This window comes from Monomorium pharaonis, chromosome 6 (genome assembly GCF_013373865.1).
Source record: "Monomorium pharaonis isolate MP-MQ-018 chromosome 6, ASM1337386v2, whole genome shotgun sequence".
Classification (NCBI taxonomy): domain Eukaryota; kingdom Metazoa; phylum Arthropoda; class Insecta; order Hymenoptera; family Formicidae; genus Monomorium; species Monomorium pharaonis.
The window spans coordinates 7,161,841-7,185,642 of record NC_050472.1 but is presented as its reverse complement, the minus strand read 5'-3'; the positions used below and the strand labels follow the sequence as shown (position 1 = coordinate 7,185,642).

Below are 23,802 nucleotides of genomic sequence, written 5' to 3'. Positions count from 1 at the left end.
CGCACGTCAAATCGACGACGATACGAATCTGTCGCCCGTCGTTCGCGCGTGCATCGATTTCCGAAACGAAGGGATTGAGCCAAATGCGATTATTGTTGATGAGACCTTATATTTATTATTTGATAATAATTTCTTTTTGATAATAAGAAATGAAAGTATTATTTATTATTAATTATCAAAAAAATATCTCAAATTAATATTTTTAATTTAACGTGCCTATACTTTTACTTTCCTTTAGTCACAAATGTTTATATTCTCTTTTTCTTTTTACCTCTTTCTCTCTCTCCCTCTCCCTCTTTCTCTGCACGTGTTATGAAATCTTAAAAAATTCTTTAAACGTTTGATCGTGAACTGTTCGTTATAAACGTTGAAAATTTAAGTTCAGCTTTCTCAGAACTATTTCAAGATACATCATCTCCGTGTAGATATTCACAATCTTATTTGAAAACGAGTCACGAACAGTCCGGTAAATCCGGCAAGTCCGGTAACCACGGCGAGTTGAAAGACCGCGTAACACCTCGCCTGTGGATTGCGTTCATTTTGCAAATTTTCAAAATAAAACGAGAAGTTCGTGCTGTATCGAATCACAGTATAGTACATGTCGCCTTAAAAGCACATCCTGTTCAATGGCGTAGCCAGGATGAAAGGATCGAATCGTCAAAAAATTAAATTAAATTATAATTATAAAGTTAGCAAAATTATTTACCTTAATTAAGAAGTAGAAAGAAAAATATTGCATACATATAATTTTGTATTTTATTTGTTTAAATTTTTTGTATGAATAACATTACAAATTATCTTAAAAAAATATTAATCTTTTGAAGATTGATTAAAATAAAGAACATGTTATTTTCTAAATAATACGGATACAAAATTCTTACCGGTCTTTAGCAAATTAAAAATTTTAGCACGTGTAATTAAACAAAAGTACAATGACGTTTATTCTTATACATAGCAAATCCAATCTTAAATGCATATCTGCGCCACTGACGTCAATGATCAGCAGTCAGCGAATCGACGACGGATAACCGCGTTTGGGATTTAGTGTCTAGCTTTTCCAGGGAAGACATAAAATAGTCGCAGGTGCACATCGTCAGCCAATGTAAACGTTCGCGCGTAAACGGTACACATACACACGAACACACATACACACACAGATGTACACAGCGAAACGAAGGAACTACGGATTTTGCATTATGATAAAGGTCTCATGCAAATGCGAGATCAGGTTGAAGACGAAACACCTGCACCAGTCCATTCTCCTTGCTCCGAGGAAATTGATCGACTGGATTTGTATTCACATGGTAGGACGTTACTTCCGGCCTCGATCGACGCGCGTGAGATCGAGATCACTTCAATTTTAATGCAAGAATTACCCAGACAATACCCAGATGTTTTAAAAATGTACGTAGTGAATGTTTTATACATATATATAAATTTTTTTTTTTTAAACATCCAAATCAAATTCTTAAACGTCTTTAAAACATTTTAAAGACATGTTACTTTTCTTAAGTACGATACCAAAATCGGACCTATTTCAAAAATTTTATTTTAAAAATTAACGAAAAATTAATATCTGCCCAATGATATTGTACAATAAAAAACTTTAAGAATTACAGAATAGCTTTATTAATTCGTTACTATATTTTGTGCAATTAATAAATTGTTAATGAATTCATTTCAAGTTGCATTAAAAACAAACACTACACCTACACTTACCTTTTTTAAATTTTTTAAATAATTGAAATGGGTCCAATTTACGTCTGTTTAGTTCTTAAATATATAACACATATTTTATAAGTAATTTCTGATTGTTAAAAGACCATATTAATGAAACAGATAAGAGGTACCTACGTAATCAAAAAATTGGGTACTCTAATATTTTATATTTTAATTAATAATATCTAACTAAAGTCTTACATTTTTACTTAATATAAGTAACATTCACTAACAAAAATATGAAACAAATAAGAAATGAGTAATACTAAAATCGACGATTAAAAACATGTGTAGAATAAGCACGCTAATTGTTCTCCGTGATTCAGAAAGATAAATAGAGAAAGAGAGAGAGAGGGGGGGGGGGGGAGAGAGAGAGAGAATTGATCACTTACAGTTCTACTGAACTGAGAAGAATGTCTTTTTTACGTTGTTGTCTCTTTTCAGTGACCAATAAGGTTTGCTAGAAGGAGCTAGACACCGATTCCATTTGCACCTTTTCTTCAGTATTATTGATCGAGAATAATATACACGGAGAAAATTTTATATGTATAAAAATTACTATATACTATATACGATAATAGCCACAAACTATAAAAAGAAATTTCAAAGAATTATACCATAAGTCTAAATATGAATACTATAGTAATTTCATGAAAAACATAATAACACTGAGGGTCGGTTGTTCCAACTTCTTGGTAAACTTACCTATTAGATAAATATATGTTCGTCTTTATTTATTTAAAAAGAGAAATGAAGAACATATTACTTACCTGGTAGGTAAATTAACCAAGAAGTTGGAACAACTGGCCCTGAGAAGTACAATTTAATGGCTGATTTTTTTCTATATACATGTTATTTTCTTCTATATACAAAATCTACAATAAATTAATTCCTTATTGATAATAAATTAATATTTTAAATATGTTAAATATTATATGTTAGTATTTTGTAGTAATAGAAATATAGAACTTTAAGCTACAATTTTTAACGTACATACATACATTTGTTTAATTTGTTTAATAGATAAATAAAAAAAAATAAAATGTAACTAAAAGTGTCCTTAGTGATATTTGGCTACAAAGATTTCTTTCTGCTACATATTACAATAATTCATCCCCTATAAGGTCAAGGTTCCTGTTTCTATTCAAGTCGCGATTTTAACTTAATTACTATTAACTTTTTTTTCTTACTATAAATATTTAGCTGACAGAAGAGCAAGAGTTATAAAAAAAATAATTATAAATTATATATATAATATTTTCGTGTAAGTTATTGCTTGCTAAATATTATTTAAAAATAAATTTCAGAATTTAATCAGTCGCTACCATTGGCAATCTAGATCGTGATATTATCGACAAGAGTAAGATTAGTAATTTTTTGTCTTGTCATTAACAATAATAAGTAACATCCCAGACAACATAGTCTAAAATAGTTAAATAAATATATACAAACATTATAATTTCTGCTAAGTAAAAATACGTATATTTTATGCATTCCATTTAATTATTTTATAATAAAAGTCTTTAAAATAATATTTCGTTGTATGCAATATATAAAACGATCCATAATGTGATAAATGATCAATTTTTTTCGCCAATTACTACACAAAGAATAATTTTAATTTATATTTTTATATCATTTGTCTCAAATGAGTATAAATAGGGACATTGATTTTAGTAATTCAGATTTTCTCTTTTACAATATTTTAACTAATATAATTATTTATACATATATAATTATAAAGTATTAATTTTTAAACATTTTAATAAAACTTTTATTTTTATTTCTCCTTTTCTATAAGAAAAGGCTATAATTTCAAAAAGTACATGAACGTAAAAACATTCTACATGGATATTTTATAACAAATTTTATGTAAAAGAAGACAGATGTAACAATACGACAAAAATATTCTGTCGGAAACAATTTGTAATTAAAAATAAAACAGTTATTACTAAAACACGTAACAGCAATTCCATATTTCAGTCAACAGAGATGGCATTTTAGAGTGTGAATTTCTAGAATTTCTTTGCTCCCGCGAGGCGAAGAAAAGTTTAGTTCAGCCGTCATCGAGCGAATTTTCTACATCTGTATCAGTTCTATTGAATTCTGTAACAGTTTTCACATTTTTAGAAGAAAACTGGGTACTGTCAGAGGCAGTAAAGACAGTTGAACATAAATATATATCGGGAAGTGCGGAAGAAAAAAATTGTAGGAACTAGCGTTTACAATCAGGTTTCATAAACAATTTTGTTCATGAAGTCTGATTGTGAGAGAGTAAAATTATCTCAATAGTCGCATCTCCTAATTATTAATATGCTTGACAAATGTTTCAAAGATGTGCAAGAAAAAATATTTATATAATTTATTAATACCATATTTAAGATTCTTTTCGCACCTAGTTCAATTTTTTACATAAGTATATATTTCTCGTAACTTATTAAAAAAATTGTATAATGTAAATGGTAGGAAAAAGAGTACTTCAAAAAATGAAAAAAAGGAAAATAACTATTATTGGTTATATATATTGCAGTTGACCAGCTATAGTGGAGAGCGTATTGCGAGGCAATAATGTTGTCAATAAAAATGTTTCCGAAAAGAAACCTTATTCCGTTGATTAGTGTCTTGAAAAAATTTATTATGTTAAATTATTTGTGCTTTGTACTTTGTTACCAATAATATGGAATAAGATGTATCTAAAATTTTAAATCTTTTATAATTTTTAATTTAATGAATTAATTTTTTATAACTAAAATAGTGACTAATTATAAAATAGTAATAATGACGTGATAATATAATTAACTTTATTAAATTATTAAATTTAAGAAACATAATTTAAAATATTATTTATAGACTTTTAACGCTAAATATTAAATATTATTCAGATTTAATAAAAAACATTTTGTAAAATACGAATTTACAAAAGGGAAGAAATAGTTTTGAGAGGAATAATTTTAACAGTAATAGACCTGGAAATGTTATGAAACAGAAAAATTTTATTATCCTTTTTGTTACATGAACCGTGGCCTAAAAATTTATCGAAAGAGGTGTGATCACAGATGAGGGTGTGGAGGGTCGTGCGGTTGTCCTCGGTGTGTAGAATTTTTACCGTTTCCGAGATTTCAGCAAGTATCCCGCGACGCCCAGATCCAGATACCTAAAATTAATAAGTTATATATTTAAACTTTTGCGCATATATATAATTAATCAACTAAGCGCAATTATTAAAAAAATAAAAGTATTGATTAATTCAAACATTTAAATTCAAAAAGAGGATAAATCCGAGATTTATGCCACGCATAAATTTACGCAGCAAAACTAACCCAAAAAAGAAGAAATAAAGATAATTTGCTTGCCACTTTATTATAAGCCTTGCTATATTAATATTGTTACAATTTCTGTTTTCTTACTGTTAACATAACTTATTGTTAAGAAAACCATTGTCAATTGAATCTGTTTGTCACTGTTGTGAGTAGCACAGCGATATATTGTAAAATAATTACTTTGTTTGTAGAAGGTGGTTATTTTGTGACATATAAGTACAGAGAGGGATAATAAAGAATGGAGTATTCCAAAATACAAGTGCTTGGCTTTTGTATTCTTAATTCAGTTTAACAGCCCTATTCATGACTGACCATATGCTTCACCCCTTTCAATGTACGACGAAAATGTAAATTTCTAAAAGCTTTTAATATAAAAAAATAAAAAATATTTACTTTTTTAATTTTTAAAAAATAATAAACAGTATTTTTAATAATGTAGTTTATTTATGTTAAATACAAGAAACAAAGCTTTAAATTAAGTTTTTGATAAATGGAGCATATGTCGGATTTGTCCCATATGTAATAGAACCAACAAAACGAATAAAAACATATATGTAAACTGACTTATCTCAAATAATTTCCTTCAATTGCTTTTAAAACTAGATTTGGATAAACAAGATATAATTTTCCATTTTTGGGAAAAATCTTAGATTATTAACGCAGGTTTTTAGTATTTTATTATTAATATATATTTTTCCAATTGCATTATAAAACAAAATTTGCTCAAAGAATTAAAATCGCTCAGTTTTATTTTATTGTTCAAGTAAATTGCAGTTTGTTAAATTCCAGCAATTGAGTGAACTTGTTAAAGATTTCATAAAATAATGAAATATTATAATATTAGCAGCTAGTATTATTTAAAATTTCTTAACTTTAAAAAATTAATCATACGTATGTACAAAAATATTAGAAAATAATTAGTTTTGTGACTTAGTTGCAATTAATATTTTCATAGTTGTACTATAGATATTAATTAGTTCAAATAGATTCTCTTTGATAACTAAATAAACAAGAAAACAATTTCTTGTCAATTTACCTCCTTCGCGTAATGCCACGTTTCTCTCTTTTTTCTGGCGTTATACGGCTTCCATCGGCGAAAACGAGTCTGGATGCAATTGCAGTCGGTCTTTCCGGTGGAACAGTGGTTGCTGACGGCACGTTTGATAATAATCTTTTACCCTGACGATTTTCTTTTGACTTCCTCCTGACGTTTAAGTCCGATGATACGATAATTTCATCGAATGTCTGGCCAAAATATGCTGTGCAATTAAAATTTATTATTTAACAAATTACTGAATAAAATAAAATTTAATAAATTTCATATTTTTATCTAAATTTTTTTTATAATAATAATTTTTTTATAATAATAAATATAAATGCGTACAAAAATAAAGATTTTATTAATTAATCTGATGAAAAGGCGTAAAATATCTTATTAGATGAAATTAACATTCCTTTTAATTCATTTATGTGTATGTATATTTCCCAAAATATATTTAAAAAATTTTTACAAACTTTAAAATTAATATATTTTTTAATATTCTACTTACGTTTTTCATTAGATGCCGTCTCTTGTGCATTGATCATGACGTAGACTGAAGTGAATAGCAAAAGGGTCAATAGTTTCATCATTTTGTAACGGAAATTTTAATGTCCAAAGGTCAAAATTTTTGTTACGCTGCAAAACAAACAAACAGAAATAATGAAAAATACATTTTAAAAGTCGGATTTTAACGAAATTTTTTGATACACTCTATTCCATCTTTTATATCATCGAATTCTTTACATATATAGTTAATAATGACATATTTGGAGCATATTATTAACAGTAATCATGAATATCCTGCCGTTACATAACACAAATACGAAAAAAATAAATAAATAATAACAAAAAATAATAATACAAAAATAAATAACAAAGCGTCAAAATTACGAATAATAGAAGATGATTTTTATTCTCCCACTTACAAATTATTTACATTTTTTAGATTACGATTTTTTTTCGATCGCACGAAAAATTATGCTAGCTGATTATTATTATTCTTGCGTCATCCCTAAGTACTTAGGAATTCTGAACATCCGTTAGCTTCAGGTGGAATCGTTAAAAGGCCTTCGACGATTTCGTAATCGCCATTCGTACGCGAGTTCAAGGAATTACTGTTTGAGTCACTTTCTGGAGCAGTCAGTATCGGCAGAATCTTACGTAAAAGCGACGGATTGTGCAACTTAATGACGTTATCACAATTGAACGATCACTCTACACTCTCTACAGTATTAATCTTCGATAAATTATAATATTAGGAATTAATAATCTTTCAAAAATATTAATGTATTATAGAAAATCCGAGATTTTAGAAAAATGTTAAAAAAGCGTTTTAAAAAATTATTTTAAAGTAAACAGACCAATACAATAGTAACACTTTGATTCGCGTACATTTTTTAAACAATTCATCAACTTTCTCCTCAATCAGAGTCTTCTCTTAAAAAGTGAAAGCCAAGGTTTTTTTTTTATTCTAACAATTAATTACGCTCATATCGCTTTCGATTTAATAAACACATTTAGGCGCGATTGAAAGAGGAAAGAAGACTGACGAAACATATGGCGTGTTGTATTGTTATTCTAAAAAAAAATAACCCATACTGAGTTTATCACTACGATTAACTCTTATCACTGCTATCTGCGCGCGGCATCCTCGATTTTGCAAAATGACAGAACAAGCCTCCTTATTAAGGATCGGCACGGTTTTCACTTACTAGTGGAGGACTCGGGTCTTAACACTTAGTACTTATAGCAGTACGTAGCTCGACTTACCGGCGATAAGTTGAGGATATACTTTCCGAGTCGACAACCGCACGAGAAATGCGAGCACAATGACGCGGGAGCCTTCAAGAAAGCATCGCGGATTTGCTATAGTACGTGGAGAACAGGAACAGACCTATGGGTAAACCACCGGGAGGAGGTGCTTTAAAGGCGTCATATACTGTAGTCTGTTGCACCGGCCGGACCACTTTCTATTTCATTTTTTTCCCTCTCAATTCTTTTCCCCTCCCCCCCTTCCCACCACTGTCTCTCTCTCATTTGATCTCTCCTTCTGTTTATCCGAACGACTCCCGTACATATACTTTCTGTCTCGCTCTCTTTTTACTCAGACTGAGAGACTGGTTTACCGGCTGGCAGGGCCGTAGGTGCCCAGGAGCGGCTAAACAATGGTTAACGACAGGATACGGACCTTTAACGAGGATCTCTCTGACGCATCTCGGATGCGTCGTGAATGTCACCACTTCGGGGTGGACGTAGCTACGGATCTAGACTTGTCTGCCTCGGTCAGAGGATAAACCGATTATCCTTTCAGAATAAGAGAATGTTTTCTTCCCCACATATAAATCAGGAGACCGAGAGTTCGTTGACCTCCGCGGAAAGTTTGTGTTAATGAGACGACGATGGAATAAAATTACTTAAATTGAATATTTATTGTACTTTAAAAAAGGGAATTGAAACGGCATTTCAGTTTATTTTTTGTGTGTGTGTGTGTGAACCTAGGTGATGTCGGAGCGCAAAAGATAGCACGTTTAATGATCTTCTGTATAGCTTGAAAAATAACAGGGTACCTCGGCCAATAAACCGCGGTTAATATCACGTGGATCTTTAACAAGCGTAATTTCTCGAATGTTTTTCAACCTCTTGCCTCGGGCCCTCGCACACGAATATTTTTGTTACCGTCATCGTTATTAATTCACGCAAGCATGCAAATATTACAAACAAAAAGATAAAAACACATCTAACTGTTATTTTATAAAATTGTTCGATTTTGTTTGTCGTTTTGCACAAATGGAGGTTTCGAAAACAGGAATTCAAAAGAAAATTCAAAGTCAATTGATCGAGAGAATATCAGACAGAGAGTTTTTGTCTCTTCTTTTCTGCAAGTCTTTATTTTCATTTCTTCAAAATATCATGATAATTGCCACATTTTTATCAGAGATCACTGGAATTGATTGATTCGTCGCCCTTTTCGCTCTTATTATTAGTCCATCGCTAAACAACAAAATAAATGTACTGCTCTTCATCGAGGATTCACGATGTTCCTCAACAAGCGCATCCTATGCACGCGTCCTCTCGAGGGCGCCGCTCCTCCTGACGGCTGCGTTCGAGGAGAGAGGAGCGAAGAAAAGGGCACATCCTCGAAGCGGAGGATGCTGCGAAGAGATCGCGTGTGCGGTTCGTGTCCGGTCATTGCACGGGGCTTTTCGGATCTCGATTTCAGGGGCCGTCACTCCTAACAGAGGCCTTCCTCCCTACGGCTTCCTATCCCTTTGTGCCCGTTTATCCAGCGACCCCGCGTCTCGCGGCGCGGTCCCTCCTTCCCCACGTCCTCCTCGTCGTTCCTCAGGGGTCCCACCATCCTTGCCCCTCTCGCGTCCAGATTCGCCCGGCCGTTCTCGCTCGTTCCTGCGCGAATCGCGGCGCTACGTCGCGATATTTTGCCAGTTTTATTTTGGGGAACATCTGGTGGCTGGCATGCGGACAAAGGGAACTTGCTCGCTCAGGAAATCCTCTCGCAGGAGGCAAGAGGGTGGCCTGCACACGCGGTTAAGCTTATTTACTTGCTCCTAGTGAGTGACGTAGAATGTTTGTAAACAATGGGCCCACAATGATGGCGGTGAGACGATGACGGTGAAATAAATTAAGGGGCCCACTCGCCGCCGCGTAGCTACGTCTGCGGATCTGCGGAGAATAGGGAAACGTTTAACATTCAAAGTATATGTGCGTTACGCTTCCTTTCACTAGTATGATTATTAAATCAAACTTTGCACAGACATAATTGTTTAAAAATAATAAAAGATGAGAGAAAGAGTCTCTGGTAAACTTGAGAATTTCCGTCGCCTGTTAATCTGATTTCGAAATGATGAAACGACAATAAAGATTCTTTTTTCTTTTCTTTTTCTTCTATGGGAAAATACGTCGCGTGTAAAAGAAGTAGATTTTATTTTTAACATGTTTGACTGAGTCATCTTTAATGAAAAGCAGAGTGAGCCTCCGGCAGCCTCCTAACTGGCATTTAACGACTGCGTAGCGAAGGTTGCGTCGACACAGGATTACATATGTTTAAAATCGCATTAAGAAAACGGCTAAGGCATCATTGTCTCCCAATTACAGCGCAGCGTAATAAAACGTTTACCGAGTTGCGCAAAACAAATGTTGAAGAGACGCGGACCTGCGACGAGATTAATTTTAAAAAACTGACCGCTGAGAAGAATCGATCCTGAACATGTGAAACAATTAACCTCACGAGGTACAGCCCGAACTTACAAAAGGGCATCGTTAGGCTCGGTACTTAAAAACTGGTATCAATCCTGCCGCGCTTGTTTCCTACGTTAGCGGTCTAAAACGATCCGAATTTAAATTCGCTCGGTCGAAATCCCCCCCCTGACTCCATGGCGAACGAACAATAGCCATTTACTGCACGTCCGAGCACGTCGCAAGTGTGTGGCATAATCGACACTCCGATTCGCGTGTAGGTGCATCTCCCGGGAAACGAAAACGGACCGGTTCGTCGTCGCGCCGGGAAGGAGAGAGAGAACGAGAAGCGTCACTGCACCTAAACTACGGGGCCCAAAACAACAATATGGCGTCTGGCCGTCCCTTTAAAACAAGTTAATCCGTCTGTCTGGCCGTCTGCCGATCGCCTGAGAACCAAGAAGATTCATTTCCCCTTTGTTCATTCTTTTTCACACGTACCCCGAAAGGGCCGTGCGCGCCTCAATGGCACAATGCGCAAACGCCGCGCCGGCTCACATTCGCGGGGCCTTTCCGGGCAGATCCTACAAACATACACACGCGCGCGCGCGCGCTCGCGCTTACGTACTCAAAAGCAGAAGACCGCACAAATATATATATATATATATATATGTACACGCAGACACGGGCGCATACTCGCGCAGATATAATCGCCGCCGCTGCACTCTCGCGCATACACGAGCGCCGTATTCTGGCGAAAGTGAAATACGCCCGTATTGCCCCGGCGAAGATTGTTGCATCTTCGGGGTCCGCCGTTGGGCACGGCCGCGCCGCGCCGGACAGATGTTTCAGGGCCCGTTTCGTCCGCGTTAGGTCAGCGCAGCGCGGAGTGTTAGGGAGGGACGCAACAACGAGCGGTAATATAATGCGAATCGCGGATTCCCGGGCCCGACCTCCGGGCCCCTTCGGGTTCATTGACCTATGCCCGAGACGAGTCCGGCGCAATTTCGTGGGCGGCTGCAGCGTATTATGCTGCGGCGCAACATCCTCAGGCTTTAATCCTTCCCAGAATGCAAAAGATGCGATATCGTATTTCTCGGTATTTTACATGTTATGACATTTACATTTTATAACGTGAGAAATTTGTAGAATACTATAGTGTAGATTAATCACACAATAATAAGTTATATAATTTAGAATAAAAGATGCATTAATAATTCTTATTATTGGGGTAATAATAATTCTCTCAACTTTGCGCAAAACTAATCTTTACAATTACCAAAGGAGCTCGTAATCAAGTAAATAAATTTTGCATAAAATACTTTTACAAATCTTTCTACTTCTTCCAATTCAAAAGAATATTCCGCTTATATTTAGAGTAACAATTTAATTAAAGTACGAGTTAATGAATTTATTATATGTACAAATTAATATTATATATTTTCGCAGAAGACAGAAATGTAAATAATTAATCAGTTTTCATGATAAATCTTAAAATTCTATAATTTTAATAAATTTTCAAATGCATTTCGTAACATTAAAAAAAATTTTACAGATTTTTTAAATCTGCATTTTTTCTAAAATTATTTATGTAAATTCTAAAATATTATAAAACTTCTCATATTAATTTTCGAAGAAAACATATAATTATTTGAAGAAGTATTTTCAATATTTTAATTTAATCTAATATTTTTGTAAGCTTTATTAATTTAAAATGTAAACAATTGTTCTAATATTATTATAAAATATAAGAATTCTTTTAATAGGAGTTATTTAATTTTTGCACACATTATTCTTACTATAACAGTGCACAAAAATAACAAAGACAAAACAAAATGTTTATATTATATGCATTAGCAGGACAGGGCTCTAATTAATACAGTTAAATATTTAATTAACAAATCTACAATTATATCAAATAAGATTGAGTAGAATCCAGTCAGAGAGGCTTACCGTTTCAAGGATTCAGAATCCGTTTTGTCCTGACGAGGACTGCGCGGAGCTGAACGATGCTGAGAAAGGCCCGATGTTGAAACTTGCGCTCTGTGCATTGGCCTGGCTCTGTCCTCCACCGTAAAGACCACCTCCACCTATAGATCCTGCTGACGCTGAGGCAAAAGACGCTCCTTGTCCGGTATGGTGATGGCCGCCGTAGTCCGGTTGCCATCTGCGTAAATCAGAAAGTAAAAATGCAAACGGTTATTTTGCGCATTTTAACTCGCAGTTATTCGCGAAAAGACCATAAATTCTTCTTGGGTCATCATAGATGATAATAATGTAAATAATTTCTATATATAATATCTAATTTCTATCTTTAACTAAGTAAAATAATTCTAATAATAACACGTACCCTCCACCACAGCCATAACCGCGACATCCATATCCTCCGATTAAACCGTGTGGCTTGTGAGGGCGAAACGGTTTATAGTGATGATACTTTCGCCCGCTTCCGTAACGAAAATAACGTGTATCGTCGTTGTAATCATAATCACTGTAGCCACCTAACAAACCGAATTGCGGCGATCTTTGCTCCCTCGTGGTTTCTAGAATAATATGTATACGTCACATACATCATGTTTTATTTAAATAACATCTAACTATTTATTAATATTTAAATAATCAGAGCATTAATATTGCACTTTTTTCTAAAAAAATATAAAAATACACGTTATATAAACATTATACGTACGCATGAAAAAGCTGCACATAAATTTTTATATTAGTCTTATAATTAAGATGATACTTTCAATAAAATGTTTTTAAAAACAACCTTGTTATATAAAAACTTTATATATTAAATTAGATTTATATACTAACCGGTTTCAGAAGTATTGTTCACAGTCGAAGCAATGGGATCGAGCACATTAGAATTCGCCACCATTTCTGTCGGTTTACCGAATGATTCTCTCAGAAAAATCGCGCCAACCACCGTCACTAAAAGCAAGCCTCTCATCGTGAGGAACAGAACTGTCACTGTTACTTGTTGAATGTCTGAAAAACGATTCAAAGCTGGTCTTTCGTTTGCCGTGTTTTTATATGAAATCCCTTCACTGTCGAAATTCAAGGAAGTCTCCCATAATTTCACAATGTCGGTAATTCCAAGTGTTAAGAGACGGTCATTGGTCTTCATAAAGTGGACGACCTTCCGTTCCAGGGACGTCCGGAAGTAGGCCGAAGACACAAGGCATAAGTATACGCAAACGAAATCTTCACGCCGATAGATATTGACGCAAGTTTGACTTCGATCGTGCTTTCGAAAGTGCTGCACGTTCACTTTATTCTTATTATAAGTCTTTTATATTTATAATAATATAATTTTAGGAAAACGAAGACGATCTTCTTTTCCGAGCTATTTCTTAATTTGAAATTTAATCACTGATGTAACGATGTATTACAAGTTTTTATATTCAGTAAACAATAATGATTAGTGTTGCATCACTTTCTCGTTAAATGCTCATGTAATATGTGAGAAAAAGAAAAAGAACGTCCTTGGTGAAAAAAGATTTCTACAATATTTTAATATTTTTAAGAATTATTTTTGTTTTAAACTTATTGACAAAGTTTGAAAAAAATATTTTAAACTTTTTACAAATTTAATTCGAAAATTATAATAATATAAGAAATCTTACAATTAGAGTATGTCTAAATTTACACATATGTATAAAAAACAATTCAAAATTTCCAAATGCATGTTCAGTTCTATTGAAAAGTGCTTTAATTTATATTTTAAAAAACCTAACAAATTTTCTAAAAGATTATGCAATTATATATATAGAAATTTTGAAATTTAAATAGATATTTTAAAAAAGATTATATAAAACTTTTAGGAAAAATTTTTAGTACAAATGTATTTATATTTATTACACATATATAAAAATATTAATAATTAAAAAATTTTATCAAGTGGTTGACCTATTGATGTTCACGGAGAAGAAGTAGAGACGAAAAACAAATATATATGGTATATACGGATAAAAATCTTGTGTTAACAAACTTCAATGTGTGATAATTTTGTTCACACGTGAACAAAAGTATTCTTGTAACTTGAACTTGTATCTTTCATTCATATGTATGTCTTATCATTTTAAAGAGAGGGATTAAAATAATTGTTTTACATCAAAATTATTTTAAATATCACTCCATGAAATATTAATAATAAAGAAGTTTAAACACATATCAAGTTATAACACACATCCCTTATTTTATACATAATCATATTTATATACTATAATGTATGAACTGTATTATTTATATTTATTGTCTTACGTTCAAAATATTTTACAACTTAAAATTACAATGATAAAAAAAGTATAATTGTGGAATTATATTTAATAAATCATAAACTAGAAAGACAGAAGCACTCAAAGAAATTCACTGTACAATCGAAAAAAATATATGTCATAATAATAGTTATTATATCTGTTTTAGTTAATAATTCAAGATACACAAGTAATATTTACAATCTGCTGAAGAATAAAGATCGTCTTTTACCTTTTTGTTCAAACATTTTTGATAAAATCACAATTTTCTTCGTCGTAGTATATATTAACTAAAATGCATTTTTGCAACAAAATTATACATTATTATGTTTTATTTATTTTAGGCAACTATTTCTTTGTCAATTACCGCTTATCAAATTTTATAATAATTTAACAATTCAAAATACTCTAACTATTTTTAATATAATAATATAGATATAAGGTGCATTAATATATTGCATTATTAAAGTACTGCATCAATATAAAAAAAATCGCAAATTTTATTAAATTCTTACATGTTCACACAAATCACGCAGTATATTACATAAGAATGCATAAGAGACTGGAAGGACAGTCAAATTCATTAAATGGATAAATATGTGTATTTTATATATATATATATGTATATAATGCAATGACGCATGATAATAAACGATCATTCTTGGAAACCGTTGAGCAAATAACACGTGCAGCGTATAATAAATGATTATCAATAATTACGTATTAATTACGACAATCGCGTAAGAATTTGCGAATTCGGATAAACATCATATACATTACAATAGATTTGCTTTAGCATTTTTTTTCTTTAATTCCTTTTCTTTGTCTCTTTTTCTCTTCTTTCTCTCTCTTTATCCCCCTCACTGTCGCTTTTTTACTGTCTTTTTCTCAGTCTTTCTCTTTCTGCATCTTTCCTCTCTTCCGTTTTCCTCGTTCATATTCTTGCAGAACAAGTCCGACGGGTTTCTATCCCCGTTGTTTCCGACACTCCAGAGACGCTTGCCATCGTGAGAATAAAGACAAAGAGAGGAGATGTTGCCGGTGCCAATTCCAAATACTGCTATTCTCCGATTTCGTAAAAATACACGAGAGTGTAAGCACGCTCGACTTGATCGGTGAGTATTACCCTTACGAGTTGCACAACTGAGATCGCATTTCCCCTCGGGATCTGAAGCGGTAGTTAACACGTCTTCGTCCGAATCGATGTTATATGAAGCAAGAAAATGTGCATAATACGAAAATGAGAGATAAGCGAATAAAACGCATAGAATTATTTTGATCCTTGATTTGAGGATTTATAAATTTGATTAATCACGTTTACAATAAAAACTTTAATAATATGTTTATTATCATAAATTTCATTGGCACGTTTCATGTAAATCACAGATCCAGTTTAAAGGATCTACACGCAGCTTATAAATATAATTTAAGTACTTATAAATATAAAGAGAGTATTAACTTAAAGATCTTTTAGATGTCTAAATATATCATACTATGTGTATTAAAATTATTCCGATTGCACAAAACGTCTGGGATGAGTATAAATGTATTTTAGTCTGAAGCAGATACGTCATTATCCCAATTAAAGATGGGCTTCGTCTGTAGCCGTGTGTTTAGTTACAAAATCTTAAATTTTAATATCTAATTAATTTTAATTTTAAATACGAGTTTAGTTACTCATTTCGTCGAAGAGAAATGAGTAAATAATGTTTGATCTACCTCCAACGCCATTCGCAATACGAATACAAATAAATATTTGCCCTTCTATGTTTTCTAATAAAATACTCACAGTTTATCCATTTCAAAATTGAATTATTCCAAAAAAGGTTTTAATTTACAATCAAGATTACTAAAAATTTATAACTAGTGATTATAAAAACTTAAATACACTCTCTCTTATCGATAGGCAGTTTTATAATATAAATACTGCTAATTTTTTAAATATTGGGCAATACCATATTCGCATTCGTTACATTCGTAGAACATCAGGATATAAATCGGAGTATTATGTAGCTTTTATGGCCAAGAGGACTCCTCGTCGAGTGTCTTCTCGTCGGTCGTCCACTTCGTTGTATCACAATGTTTAATTGAAAATCAGCATATCCCTGGTGTCAGCAGATGCCGACGCTTGGCTCGACGCCGAGGTTTTCGACCCTAATTCACCGTACGTTCCTGAGGACGCATTGCTGGCCGCGTTGGCTTTCGCGGATCCTGTTCCGTCAGTGAAGGCCGACGATTTGCTGTCCGCTGATGCCGATCCACCGCCGGACGCGATCGCGTTGGAGGACGCTTGTGCGTTTGCGTTTGAGCCTGCGGGATAGCGAATTATTTAATTATGACCAGTCCCGACGCCACAGCCTCCGCCATGGACAACGCCGTCGCCTTGGCCTGGGCGCTTAGGTCTGCGGAAAAGCGAACACGAAAAGCTCTGTTACGATCGGTGAGTCCAATGGACATACAAATACAAATGTGGGTGATACAAACACAAATGTGGTGACGCTTCTGTTCGGATTTCCCGGAGTGCTGCATGAGTCTTTTATCACTTTTCCATCCAATGGCATTCGTAATCCATGGATTTACTAGATGCTGGGAATGTAATGCTTGGTATTCTAAGAATCGTAAGATTGATTTGCAATGACGTTGAACGACTAGTTTTCGTGAGTTCAGTCATTAATCGACAGTGATACGAGAATCTAAAGAATTTTTTTCATCTCTTGTATAATGCAAGAGATAAATTATGTACTTGGAGGTTGTTAGGAGAGGCGCATTATTTGTTTGATGATTGTGACGATGGATTTACATATAATAGGATGTTACGTGTCAAAGATAAATGTCGACAAGGCATTACATAACGGCGATAACAATTAAAGGAAATCGCGCTTATTCCTAATAGTAACTATTTCAGCTGCCAATTTTGTAGAAACTATGTGCCGATAATCTTTCGAATTTTGATATTTACATGCATGAATTCTTTTTAGAATTTCTTGCAGGACATCACACAGATTTATTTGTAAAACACATATATACCTCCTCCAATTGATCCGCCGACTCCGCCTTGACCACCATGTCCTGTTCCTTTAACGCCGTCTCCATATCCACCATGAACACTACCGCCGGAACCGCCAGCAGCGGCATTGGCATTGCTATTAGCATTAGCGCCAGAAGAACCTCCGCCATATCCACCAAGATTTAGCCCGGAAGAGCCACATTGGCTACATCCACTACCACCTTGACCACCAAGACCAGATCCTCCGAGAATAGTTCCATGACCGCCAGCTCCGGCATTGGCATTAGCATTGGAATTAGCATTGGCACCGGAAGAACCTCCAATTCCGCCGTGAACGTTTCCACCACCGATTCCAAATCCACCGCCATTTTGACCACCGAGAGAGCCTCCATTATATCCTCCGCCGGCGTTTACATTCGCTCCTGCCGATCCATGCGGAAATCCTACTCCGGATGATTGACCCGGATAAGTATTAGGAATAGGTTTGGGTTGACTTCCTGGTTGATAGTTTGCTCCTCCCCCAACGCTATGCGGTATGCCCCCGTGACCTCCAGATCCTCCGAGAACGGATCCGCCAGATTCTTCAAAGGCACTACCGGCATTAGCATTAGCATTAGAGTTAGCATTAGATGCACCACCGGCTTGTCCTCCGAATCCACCGAAACTCGGACCGGATCCGTGACCTTCATAACCACCTCCCAAAGATCCACCGACCAAGTGTCCACCAGAATCAATCGGACTTTCCTTGATCGGTCCGTATCCTCCTCCAACACCGCCGGCTCCAGCGCCGGCGTTAGCATTAGCATTAGCGCCAGCATTCGCTCCCGCCGATCCATGCGGAAATCCTACTCCGGATGATTGACCCGGATAAGTGGTAGGAATGGGTTTTGGTAAAGTTCCTGGTTGATAGTTTGCTCCTCCTCCAACATTATGAGATATGCCGCCGGTATTAAGGAACGGATTATTCACGCCTATTGGTTTTTCTCCTATGCTACCAGCACCAGCATTTGCGTTAGCATTGGCATTGGCACTGGCACCAGCACTTCCACCAGAAGTTGCACCGGGATTCAGAAAGGGATTGTTGGCGCCGATCGGAGGGCCTTCTACTGGTCCCGCTGGGTAACCGCTACCTTGTTGATAACCACCTTGTTGATATCCCCCTTGTTGATGACCACCTTGTTGATATCCACCTTGTTGATATCCACCTTGTTGATGACTACCTTGTTGATATCCACCTTGTTGATATGCACCTTGTTGATGCCCGCCTTGTTGATAACCACCTTGTTGATGTCCACCATGTCCTGCCAAAATACCTCCGCTATTTCCGCTGGCACCTGCCTGAGCATTAGCATTAGCATTTGCATTTGCATTAGCGTTTGATCCCGCATTGCTCGTAAGAACCTCTTGAGGTAAAAACGGATTGCCTCCATATCCGCGGATTCCTTGAACACCATTTCCGTAGCCATTAGCTGTAAAAAAAGATATTTTTTAAATGTTAGCATTTTTAGTTATATCTGTGTAACTGACAACATAATTTGTGATAACATTATGTGTAAAGACATGCCATTACAGATATGAAGATACTACACTAAGTTATCACGTGATACGAAAGTCACGAAGTGCTCTCAGTCTCAGTCACGCATATAACTCAGTAAGATTCTTTATTTTATATCTCTCTTCCATTTAAAGTGCATGTCATGATAAGAAAAACAACGAAAATGCATTAGCAGCGTCCTTGTTTCTTGTCGTCGTTACAAGAATGTTCCATTAAGGAATGTACTGAGATTTTCAATTCGTTTATGATACAAATGCAGGAAATGTTTTCCTTGAATACGACTTCCGTCCGATGTAAACTCTGTACAAGCCTGTTGCAATCGACGAAGCAAGAAGTACATGAAACTATGTACATACACATTAAACACACAAATTAGCTATACACAAAGAAACAAATTATTTACAAGTATCTTAAGTAGCCATTATCCAATTCCAGTCACCAATTGATTACCAGCATTATATGATAAAACATATATAAAGTAACACAGAGACGATTAATTATGACACATAGTTTCCATGAAGAATTACATAAAAAACAATTCATACAACTGCCACTAGTTGGTTATAACATCAACAAGTCGATGATCGTGTGAAGACTTTTGAATGTACTCGATCATGAAGTATCACCTGGCTTTTCTGTCTCCTCGATGATGATGATCTCGATAGGTTGTTGCTTCGGTTTATTGCCGTAATGTGGTTGATGACGCTGGTAATGAGAGGAAGGACCCGGACGCTGGTACGGCGGATATCGCGGAGATTCCTCAACAACGATAATCGGTATCACATCCCCTTTATTGTGTCCAGGCTGATAAGGGTGTGGATGAACCACAGGCGAGGTTGGTCGAGAGAGCGGCAACGTATTTACAGGAATGACTTCTATTCTATCTATTCCTCCTATTCCGGCGGGATACTTGTTAGGAATTGCATTCACGCCTCCGTTTGCACCCGCGTTCGCATTAGCATTAGCGTTAGCGTTGCCGCCGTGAGATCCAGAAGGGTAATAATTGGGACCAACCGGCCGCACTCCGCCATTGCCAATGGCATTGGCATTCGCATTAGCATTAGCACTGGACTGAGAGCCACCGTAACTTCCGTAATTTGGTTGATTAGGTTGAGAAACACCGGGATAATTGTTGTTTCCGACATAATACCCCCCGGGGGTTCCCAAAGAACCTATGTTAAAAGATGTCATTTATTAACGTGTTAACAATGATAATTAATAATAATGAATAATTATAAATAATAATAAGATAAATAAAAATAAAAGTTTGAACACAGATTTAAATAAGATAATACTATTGTTAAAAAAATAATAAAATATTTAAAGAAAGCATTTTAAAAAATTGAAATTAACAAAGCAATACATATAGCAGAAGAAAAATCAAACTCAAAGTCATCATTTTTCTAAGACATTTTATATATGAATAAATGCACGAGAAATATTCGCGCGAGTAATATTCTTCATATATTATAAAGGTCATTAATACTGACTTGTATAGCTTTTAAGATTAATTTTAAATTATATTTCTTAACCAAAAATTAAAAGACTGGAACTTTGATATTATAAATGCAAATTAAAATGTGCGTTTTCTATTAGATTGTATAGCAGTTTTTATAATACAGTTTTATATTTTATAATAATAATAATGTGATTATATTTTCGCAATATAGCCAAAAATTAACATTTAAGTAATTGTGCACAGTAAACAATAATGGCAAACACAATCACGGCTCCATAATAAAGTTAACTATGAAATAAATTAACAAACTAAGACAATTTTGTAATAAAATATTCTATATTAATTTCTATGTATTAAACAATAAAGTTTGTAAAATAATAGAAAATGAAATTAAATATATTAAAAATAAAAATAATTTACAGCCTAAGAAATAAAAATAAACAATTTATTTTAAAATAATTTATTTGAAATAAAATTATGTTAAGAGCAAACCATATCTGTAAACTATTTTCAACAAAATCTACTTGTTTACGTTCTACAATGGTTTATACCGGATAACGAGAAAAATACAAACAGAAAAATATAAACAAAATAATTTCAGGAAGTTACAAATATGTAAAATAATCTAATATTACAAATAATAAACTTAATATTATTTAAATTATGCAACTTGCTTAAGAAATTAATACAAAATTCTTACTTTCAAGGAATTTTTTAACAGGTTTTATACAAAAAAAAACAAATGTATAAACTATGGGTTTTTATTTCTTTAGTTATCTAAGCAGATCATATTTCTAACAGTTTTATGCAATATCTATTTTTTGATGAATAATAAAGTGCCATTTTAATCAAGATCTAAAATAAAAAATATTATAAAATAAATAAAAAATATTTTAACACAAATATATTTAAAACATTTAGAATTTTCCTCGATTATTAAATAACTGTGTACGTAACGTTTCAACCGTTAACCATTTAACCGCATGTTTAAAAAAAAATTTTAAACATGTAGGAACGTGCCTTTATGTACCATGTACACTACATACGCGCGAATCTACCTTGTAAATTTGCGTTGGAAGACGCTTGCGCGTTCGCGTTCGCGTTCGCATTCGCGCCACCGTATCCGTTGGCTTGAGCATCCGCTTTGGCTGAAGCTGAAGCTAAACCGCCACCGGCGCCGCCGTTCGCCGATGCCGATGACGTGGCTGAGGAAAATCCACCGCCGATCCCAATAGGTCCGAAATTCACGTTTCCTGATACTGCCTGAGCATTGCTGTTAGCCTGAGCATTACTGCCACCTTTGGGTTTGAAGACTCCCAACGGGTCTATTAAACTGCCGACGCTAGTACCGTGGAGTAAATCGCCTAACCCTTCACAAACAGAATACTATAAGATCAAGGAAATATAGGATGATAACGTTATCTACGTTTTTTTTTGCTACAATTTCGTCTCTTCACATTTATTAATTTTTCTAGCAATTATTATCATGATTATTATCTCATAAAATAAAGATGAAAGATATTTAAATTTAGAAAAGAAGTCGAGAGTAAATTAGCTTTTTTTTTATTTTGCAAATAAGCAAAAGACATTTCGGTGTGCCGTAATCCTCTTAAATATCAGACATTATGTCATCATTATATAAATATGCAAAAAGGCAATCTGGCAATAATATTCGTCTAGATATTCTAGATTTATCAAGGGAAAAGGGACTGCCCTTTAAACTTACCGGGTCTCGCGGAGGCGTCTTTAATCAGCAGCAACACCACCACTGGCACCAAACACCTGAACAATCTCATGACGATTTTCACTTTCGCAATTAAACGATTATTTGTCTATCACCGCACCGTATTTCCTCCTTGTTTTGTCTGTCTCGTCTCGAGATATCTCGATGGTCGGAGAGTCAAGAGCGACTGAAGCTCTCGCACGAGAACAACATCTTATATACGACACGCGTGGATTTTACGTCGGACAATAATTGACCCTCTCTTTCTCTCTCTCTCTTTCGTCGCGTTCTCCAATGTCATCAGGGTATTTGCCTCTGTTTAAGATTTCCGACATTCTTTCATTTCTATGAAACCTACGTCGATCCTTAGAAGCGTTACATTTGTAGGGAGCAATATATTTATACGCTATAAAAAGTTAATACAATTTTTATGTTCGATAATAATTGTTATATATTAAATACCAATAATGTTCAGTATTTGTGGTAAATTCTTTTGTCGATTAAATGACAAAAATTTTGCTGCTTGATTGTCACTCACAAAGTCGTTATCAAGGTCCACTCACTTCAACGAAATGTTTGACACATTTCCGATTTGGGAGTTTATTCCTTTTTGCATATTGAAGAATAATAAACAGGAACGAGTCAATAAAAATTAACGCGTTTTTGTGATTTTTTATGTTAGCTTTAGTTATAAATGAATAAAATTTTTGAAAAAGAAGAGAGAAAAATGAAAAAAAGACGAAAGAGAAGTAATATAGTAAAGCAAACTGTTAAAGAATAATTAACCAACCTTCTCTCTAATTATTTAACACATGTAAGAATATAAAAAAATTTTATAATCTATTTAAAAAGGGTTTTATTTATAAAAATAATTATACAATGCTTTATTTATTAAGTGGAAACATTTTTTTTAACAAAATAAAAACACTAAGATTAATCTTGGCTCTTGTAATATAAATTCAAAACAAAAAAAAAAAATTAATTCCCAAATAGTCTTAGCACTGTGACAAAGTAATTTGCAATTTAAACAGTCAAGATGACATATCTTGTATGTAAGTGGTTTTTACTGAATACTATCTCCTTTTTATATCGATGACTACAAACAATTAACATAGATAAGTGATATTTTTCACAAATTTAAGCGGGATGTAAAATCATGTAAAAGAGAATTCAGGTTTCTACAGTATTATCTTATGAAAACATTTCAGTCATTCCATTTATTGTGCAAAGAAATTAATAAAATAAAAGTTACGCTTATACAATCACATGTTCAATTTTTTTTTTAATTTATTTGTGTATTCTATCTTGAAAATTTGCGCATTTACAAGCTTATTAAAAATTATTGCAGCACTAATAAATACGAGAAAATAAGTAACTTATATAACTATTTTTAATAACATTACAATCTCTCTCTTTCTCTCTCTCTCTCTCTCTCTCTCTCTCTCTCTCTCTCTCTCTCTCTCTAATATATAAAAAAAATATTTTAAATATGGTGTACATTGCTTTAGAAGTAGTATGATAACA

At 33.9% G+C, this 23,802-nt stretch overlaps 3 protein-coding genes across 6 annotated transcripts; all 3 read right to left on the bottom strand.

Annotated features, from left to right (window-relative positions):
* Positions 1–4,692: 4,692 nt before the first annotated feature.
* On the bottom strand, positions 4,693–7,965 carry LOC105834129. Of its 2 annotated transcripts, none has more exons than XM_012676376.3 (4): positions 7,852–7,965; positions 6,590–6,717; positions 6,076–6,298; positions 4,693–4,873 (listed from the first exon to the last, which is right to left on the bottom strand). In XM_012676376.3, exons 2-4 carry the CDS (start codon positions 6,669–6,671, stop codon positions 4,822–4,824), a joined length of 357 nt encoding a protein of 118 aa, XP_012531830.1. In that variant the 5' UTR covers positions 6,672–6,717; positions 7,852–7,965; the 3' UTR covers positions 4,693–4,821. The 2 variants fall into 2 exon arrangements, with proteins under 2 accessions (XP_012531830.1, XP_012531831.1); XM_012676377.3 differs by lacking the exon at positions 7,852–7,965 and adding an exon at positions 7,008–7,153.
* Positions 7,848–13,482, bottom strand: LOC105834128. Its single transcript, XM_036288529.1, has 4 exons — positions 13,093–13,482; positions 12,626–12,818; positions 12,229–12,442; positions 7,848–9,762 (listed from the first exon to the last, which is right to left on the bottom strand). Exons 1-3 carry the CDS (start codon positions 13,403–13,405, stop codon positions 12,241–12,243), a joined length of 708 nt encoding a protein of 235 aa, XP_036144422.1. The 5' UTR covers positions 13,406–13,482; the 3' UTR covers positions 7,848–9,762; positions 12,229–12,240.
* A 1,532-nt stretch (positions 13,483–15,014) lies between these two features.
* Positions 15,015–23,067, bottom strand: LOC105834130 (glycine-rich cell wall structural protein 1.8). Of its 3 annotated transcripts, none has more exons than XM_012676378.3 (5): positions 22,282–22,485; positions 21,614–21,925; positions 19,723–20,268; positions 17,562–19,010; positions 15,015–16,844 (listed from the first exon to the last, which is right to left on the bottom strand). In XM_012676378.3, the coding sequence occupies exons 1-5, from the start codon at positions 22,349–22,351 to the stop codon at positions 16,618–16,620; spliced, it is 2,604 nt and encodes an 867-aa protein (XP_012531832.1). In that variant the 5' UTR covers positions 22,352–22,485; the 3' UTR covers positions 15,015–16,617. The 3 variants fall into 3 exon arrangements, with proteins under 3 accessions (XP_012531832.1, XP_012531834.1, XP_012531833.1); XM_012676379.3 differs by having other exon boundaries at positions 16,807–16,936; positions 22,282–23,067; XM_012676380.3 differs by lacking the exon at positions 19,723–20,268 and having other exon boundaries at positions 22,282–22,484.
* Between the last annotated feature and the right edge of the window lie 735 nt (positions 23,068–23,802).